Here is a 7,757-nt window from a genome sequence, read left to right on the forward strand (position 1 = left end):
ATTTAGTAACCGATAGGAAAAATTCATGAACAAAAGTGGAAGACTCTCGGACAATGAATACGGATACAGAGCTAATATTTCAACATCGATGGCATTAATCAAAATAACAGAGGAAATCACTAATGCAATGGATGATAAACAGTGTGCAGCAGCAGTATTTATGGATCACACAAAAGCATTTGACACAATCATAACATCTTAATCAACAGATTAGAACTGTTTGGAATAAGAGGATACGTCTTGAACTGGATAAAGAGCTACTTAGCTATCAGGAAGCAATACATGAGGATAGGTGAAAATATTTCAACAGCGCTAGGGATGTCTTGCAGCGTAGCTCAGGGATCAATACTGGGACCAAAATTGTTCAATCTTTATCTAAGCGACATTTGTAAAGTTATAAAAGATTTAAAGTTAGTAATATTTGTTGACGACACAACTATGTTCACACAGAAGCTAATACAAATGATAACAGAATAAATGAATAATTTAATAAGATGGTTTAACAAAAACTGACTATCTTTGAATCTCAGTACAACTAAAATAATGCTATTCGGTAACAGTACAAGAGAAAGTCAAACACAAATACAAATAAACGGAGTAGATATTGAAATGTTGAAAGAAATCAAATTTGTGGGAGTATTAATAGATGAGAAAATGAGCTGGAAATCTCATTTAGAACATATTATACAAATATTTCTATAATGAATAAAGCAAAAATATTTTCTCGACCAAAATTCACTTCATATTCTCTACTGTTACAATATCTAAGTTATTGTGTATAAATATGGGGAAATAACTACAAATGTACACTTCATTCACAAACCATGTTACAAAATAGGTCAGTTAGAATCATACATAATTGGATATAGAGAACATACAAAACCTTTATTTATTAAATCAAAAATTATGAAATTCAATGATTTGATACATTTGCAAACAGCTAAATTTATGCACAAAGCAAATTATAACCTGCTACCTAAGAATGTACAACAATTCTCAAAAAAAAGAGAAGTATCATTTTAGTGAAAAATGTAATTCAAAATATTAGCATGCACGTCCAACACCTAAGACCTTTAGTAGATCAGTATGTGGAATTAAATTATGCGATGGGTTAAGCAAATAAGTCAATGTACTAATATGATGCAGTTTAAGAGGCTATTCATTATAGATTTATTTTCCCATGGCACAAAATAACACGGTTCAAAGTCTTATTGACTGCCTGCACGACATCAAAGTCTGGCTTTCAGCTAACTTCCTGAGCCTAAATGAAGACAAAACAGAAGTTATGTTGTTCGGTCCAAGTCGCTCTCCCTCCCCCAACGTTGACCTCGGCACTCTGACCCCGTATCTCAGCGACTCTGTCACAAACCTGGGGGTAAAGTTTGACTCAGATTTTAAAAACAAATCAGCAGCGTCGTTCAAAAAAGCTTTTATCAATTACGCCAAATAGCGAAAGTGAAACCGCTTCTATCAAGACATGATCTTGAGAAATTAATCCACGCTTTTATCTCGACTCGTCTTGATTACCGTAATGCCCTGTATGTTGGCATTAGCCAGGCCTCCCTCGCCCGCCTGCAGCTCGTGCAGAACTCTGCTGCTCGTCTGCTAACACAGACCCGCAGACGTGAGCACATCACCCCTATTTTAGCGTCCCTTCACTGGCTCCCTGTGCGTTACCGAATACATTTTAAACTCCTTTTATTTGTTTTTAAATGTCTAAACAACCTTGCGCCAACCTATCTCTCCGACCTCCTTCAGCCTTACTGCCCCACCCGATCCTTAAGATCAGCCGATCAGCTGCTGTTGACGGTCCCTGACACAAGGCTGAAGCTTAGAGGTGACAGAGCTTTCGCCGTTGCTGCTCCCAAGCTCTGGAACGACCTACCCCTGAGTGTTAGACAAGCCTCCTCTCTTCCTGTTTTTAAATCTCTCTTAAAAACATACTTTTATTCCATGGCTTTTAACACTGAGTGATATCCATCCTGAAATGGCGCCCCATATTACACCTGCTGTGATCCTGTTTTTATGTTTTTATGTTTTTATTAATTCTATTTTAATTATTTATTTTTTATCGTGTTCTGTTTGTGTTGTGTTGTGTTTGCTCGGTACTCGTTTTATCTTTTAACCTGCTCATTGTACAGCACTTTGGCTACCCCTGTGGTAAATTTTAAATGTGCTTTATAAATAAAGTTGATTTGATTTGATTTGATTTGATTCAAACTACAAGTCTTTACAAAATACAAGGAGGAAGAATTGTTACAAATGTATTGAACTTATTGAAAATAAGATATTATTATTACTATCATCCCATTAAGTGAATCATAACTGTCTTAACTGTCGTATTTAGAAATCCTGAATTGTGTTACAAATTGAGAACAAGAAGTAAGTGTATGTGTTAGTATTTGCTATGAATATACTATACTAGCGTCCCTTCACTGGCTCCCTGTGCGTTACCGAATACATTTTAAACTTCTACTATTTGTTTTTAAATGTCTAAACAACCTCGCTCCAACTTATCTCTCCGACCTCCTTCAGCCTTACTGCCCCCCCGATCCCTAAGATCAGGCGATCAGCTGCTATTGACGGTCCCTGACACAAGGCTGAAGCTTAGAGGTGACAGAGCTTTCGCCGCTGCTGCTCCCAAGCTCTGGAACGACTTACCTCTGAGTGTTAGCCAGGCCTCCTCTCTTCCTGTTTTTAACTCACTCTTAAAAACATACTTTTATTCCATGGCTTTTAACACTGAGTGATCTCCATCCTGCTATGGCGTCCCACAATGCACCTCCTGTGAACCTGTTTTTTATGTTTTATTTATTTATTTTTTATCGTGCTCTGTTTGTGTTGTGCTTGCTCGTTTCTCTTGTGTTAACCTGCCCATTGTACTGCACTTTGGCTACCCCTGTGGAAATTTTAAATGTGCTTTATAAATAAAGTTGATTAGATTTGATGAAGTTAAAAACGGGCAAGATTAAAAAAGCTTTGCTTTTTCCTACTCATTTTCGGGCATGTTGTAAAGAGAAATGGAAAATATGTGATGTATCATATTGAAACTGTATACATGTTTGAAATAAACCTCTACCGACCAACCAAAAAGGACAGAACTTAAAGGGTGCGCTGGTCTGTTACTCAACTGAATGAGGCAACAGCAAAGCCTTCTGAGTACCGAGAAAGTACAGTAAATGGTGCATGCAGCACACTGCACTAAATCTGTAGGTAGCATAGCACAATTTTATCATTTCTATTTCAACAAATGAAAAATAGTAGGTCTAGACGTTTAAAAACACATAAGAATGATAATGCATGTCTTTCTGATGTATGTTTTTCAGGTGCAGCAACAAAACATTTGGAAGCAATAGTCGCCGTGGTAATCATCCTGGTTATTTTGATACCACTCTTTGCCTACATTTTCCTCTTTCAGAAGAAGAGAATCAAAGAATTGCTGCAACCTTCATACAAGATTCCAAATCATGTGAGTAATAGTAATACATATTTTTTTATTAATGTAATCAAAAAAAAGATCTTGCATAGGTGCCACATCTATGCACAGATAATAAGACTGGGGACACATTTTCTGGGAGCACATAACTATTCTGAAATAATGTATCCCCTTCTAACTTTATGTGTGATTCATGAAATGAGTCCAAACCCACACGTTTTGTTGTAGATGATGCTACATGTGTACAAAATAAACTGCATGATTGGAGTACATCAGTTGAGAAAAATGACTAAATTGTATTAAATACATCCTGTAATTTGATTACGATATTATTGTAAATTGCATCATCAGACTCTGTTTAGAATCTGTCGCGCCATGTCCGTGACAACAAGCGAGCTCACTTCACAGTTGCTTCGCGCTTCTGGGAGCCTTTCTTTCATTAAAAGCCGCCTGTGTCATCTTAAATTGTGAAGATCGCTGTCCGTGGGTATATCTCGAATATATTACAGTACCTTCCACAGCGCGGACACGCTGCCTTCGCTCCAGACAACCCCGTGCGTGTGGCTGGTGTTAATGTGTATGTTAGTGTGTTATGTTGGTCATTTTTCCCATGGTCTGTGAACACACCATGTAGGAGGAGAATGAACAAGTGGAGTGAAGCACGGAGGCAGATGTGTGCATGGAGGAAATACTTGTCGGAAATGGGCCTGTTGTTAGCATAAAATATTATTTTAAATGTGATTGACATTTATATTTGACAGTCCTAATTATAGCGTAATGATATTATATTAATAATAATTATAATATTAATAATATTATATTAATTCTTAATGTGTTTATTTTTTCCCCATCTTATTTTCTGTTAAAAAATTAAAAAAGACATTTGAGCAGATTAACATTTTTTTGACAAAGCTTTTCTTGTGTAATGAATACCTGATGCAGCCCAGCCTCACCCAGACTCTGCCTCCAGTGGCCCCCAGGGAAATTGAGTTTGAGACCCCTGGTATAAATGAAATAAATAACAAAATATAACAAATGTGCTACATTAAAATAATAGTCATTTGGTCCAATAATATTTACATAATAATTACTCCATGACATAAATTCCTTTCCATACTTAAAAAGGAATAACAGACCAAATTAAATGTTACGCAGCCATAACTTCCTGGCACTAATCCTGCAAAAAAAAATTCCTTTTAGGTTTCTCTATGCTTACATTTTCACACTTTTCGCTATTTTATTACGCTTCATTGAGTATTTCCTTCATATTCCTTATTTTTGCACCTTCATTTTAAAGGGGAACTGAATATTTTTTTATTTTGCCTATCGTTCACAATCATTATGAGAGACGTAACGACATTCTAAATATTAAACAAATGCGATCAAAAGTCCGCTTACAATGGAGCCAATGGTAGCCGCGCAAGTCTGCCTATAAATCCCTTAAAAAAAACATCCAAACACCTCCATTATGGTTTTATATAAATGATGTGAGTATATATGTAATGTCGGAATGGGCACATTTATAATAACATTTAATATTTACATATTTTGATCATTTTAAACATACATTAATTCAAAAAACGCATCACATTTTTTTCCTTCATCACTGATTATTACTCGCTGCAGACTTCATGAGAGCCAAAAAACATAATAAAACATCACTTACTGTACAAGGTCTGCTGTTATTAGGATACCGACTGCTAGGATGTTCATATATTCCCTTTTAGATGAAGAACGACTCCTAATCCTCGTGAAGAAAAGGGGTGGGAGGTGGGCCAAGCGTATTTTTGTGTCGTCCTCGCCAGTTTCGCGCCCTAAATGGCTGTCAAAGTGTACCAACTTGTCAGAATACCTACTCAGACTTCTTCTATGCAGGTGAGAGGCATGATTTGTGATCTACAATAAACTTAAAGGGAGCAAGGATGCAAGGAAACAGCAGACCACTCGATGATGTTAACAGAGGCCCACACAGAAATGATCACGGCGCCGCTATAAATAGTTTTTCTGCGTTAGCACTTATAACAACAATATCACTAATACTTGGTTATTATTCAAAACATGGAATGTAAATGGAGTATTGTTGGCGGTTTTTGAATGGTTATTTATTGGATTTTATGGTTGAAATAGAGGAGCTCCCATTGGCGCCGCTGTAAGCAGACTTTTATTTACTTTTTTTTTACAAGTTAGAATGCCTTTTTAAAAATCCATTCGTCGTCATGTCTTTCATAATAATTGTGAACGATAGGTACATTTCCCAAAAAGTACAGATCCTTTTTAAGAAGTTATTGTTAAGTGTTTAATGTGATTTTATTTGTTTTTCTGGTTGTGTTGACATTTCTTTCCCTTTCTGCCTGCAGAGGAAGGTTACTTTTGAAATAAAAATGTCTACATTCCTGGTCCTTATTTTTTTATAGGTCATTAAAAAATATCAATAATTTTAGATAACAACTGATATAAAACACTTACATCATGGTACAGTTTTCAGTCATATCGCCAAACCCTAATCAGAAAGGATTCCCTCAACATTGTACAGTGGAACCGTATGTATCCTGCTAGCAAAACTACCGGTAAACATTTTCCTTTTGTCCTGTCCAGCATGTCCATTATTTTTGGCGCAGTGCTTGACCTAATTGTCCGGGCACTGTTCAAGATCAGCCATTTGGAGACACAAGTGTCCCATGTCTTTCTTTATATTCTCCCTCAGCTCTGCTACACAAAGGGATTTCTGTTAGAATAATTGTATCTAAGTTATCACAAAACTTTGTGTTTCAATGAGTTCCCGTCGAGAAGACAAAAGCTGTCTTTGAACCTAACCAAGAAGAAGGCTTGTAAAACTCCACTGTGTAGGATGGGAAGCAACATAAAGGTGTTCTGTTTCTTTCATGTATTGTAATCAACAGAAAGATATTGTTTTGACCCGAGAACTACAAAGCGAAGAGGAAGCAGGACCTGACTCTCTTCTTTGAACTGTTTTACGACCTTTTCTCTGAACTGTTTACGACCTTTTCTTTTAACTGTTCTGTAACCAAAGGCGATGGCTGTTTACGACCCCCGTCCCTTAGAAATAGCTGTTGCCATGTGATCAGGGAAAGTCCAAATAAAAGAGGAGGCGTACAATCTTTCGCCAGAGCGTGATGGAGACTGTACAAGAGTACAGCCCAGACGCGCTCTCCTCAATTGAGCCAAATTTAATTCTGTCTCTGTTTAATTCCTTGCTTCTTGTCTTGTTTAATAGATGGTATCAGTGTTTGAACCTGACAATTTCCTTCTTTTCAGTTGTTTAGGCCTTATAAGTATGGTCATGCTGTACCCATGCTACTCTCCAGTGGTCGATCTATTCAAACATTCCTTAAAAGAAACTCAAAAATGTATTTCTTTTCTTTTATCTTTTTTCAGTTCTTCCTTGATGTACGTCATCCGTATCGCATCCCCATTTCCAGCAACAGCCCAACTGAGGTCTGCGACGATATTTCTAGCGTGGACTTCATCAAACAATGAAATAAGAGGGCCTCACTCCAGTAACCTGATCAGGGGTCTCCAACCCGTCGCCCGCGAGCTACCAGTAGCTCTTTTCTTAGCTTCTTTTCTCCGGACTGCAAACTGGACGAGCGAGCATGAGCCTTTCTCACTGGGTCTTATGCAGTGACCTCTCCGGTCCGTTACTCAAAAAGACCTGTGTGCTCCATAACGATTTCCAAGGTGCTTTTTGTTACACGACAGAGACAGCGTTGACAGATGTCACAAGAGAAACCAGCAACCATCTCTGAAAACAAGCCCAAAGTCGCTTATAATAAGCAGACTTTGCAACACTGGATGGAGAATCAGCGCATTAGTCCGGTCCCCAAGGTAAATGCTGTCCATTATTCTTAATTATTTCAGAAAACGAGTTGTTTGTAGTACATGCTGTTGTATTGATTTTCCAACAGTATTTCTTATCTAAAAGTTAGTTTTTCTGTTTGAATACATGTTAAAATTGTGGTGTTTTTTTTGGTGGGTGGCTTAAATGAAATTGATTTCAATAAGTTTGAAATTTGAGATACAAGTGTTTTAAGTTACGAGCTGGGTGACGGAACAAACTATTCTCATGTTGAGGAACTGCTGTAATTGGAAATAGGTTCTCAGGGTTCTCTTATAGCCGTTTTACAAGGGGCGTTCGTTCGTGAACCACACAAATCAATTGAAGGTAACAATGGCGGCAAGTTACAGCTGGCGTTTTCAGAATGTACTGCACTGACTTCAACGTCATTGATGTAAAAGAACATGTCAGGTGTAAAATGATGTTGCTATCCCAATTATTTATTAAAGTACAATGTCCACACTA

The 7,757-nt window shown here is 37.3% G+C and overlaps 1 protein-coding gene across 1 annotated transcript in view; it reads left to right on the plus strand.

Moving 5' to 3' along the window:
- Positions 1 to 7,757, plus strand: part of LOC133574322 (uncharacterized) — a 40,164-nt gene extending 32,407 nt beyond the window's left edge. Inside the window, exons 6-7 of the mRNA XM_061926473.1 lie at positions 3,327 to 3,469; positions 6,833 to 7,757. Of these exons, the coding sequence (XP_061782457.1) occupies positions 3,327 to 3,469; positions 6,833 to 6,934 (245 nt within the window). The 3' untranslated portion in view covers positions 6,935 to 7,757. The remainder of the gene's footprint in view (positions 1 to 3,326; positions 3,470 to 6,832) is intronic.

The sequence above is a fragment of the Nerophis lumbriciformis genome, linkage group LG31 (genome assembly GCF_033978685.3).
Source record: "Nerophis lumbriciformis linkage group LG31, RoL_Nlum_v2.1, whole genome shotgun sequence".
NCBI classification, from domain to species: Eukaryota; Metazoa; Chordata; class Actinopteri; order Syngnathiformes; family Syngnathidae; genus Nerophis; species Nerophis lumbriciformis.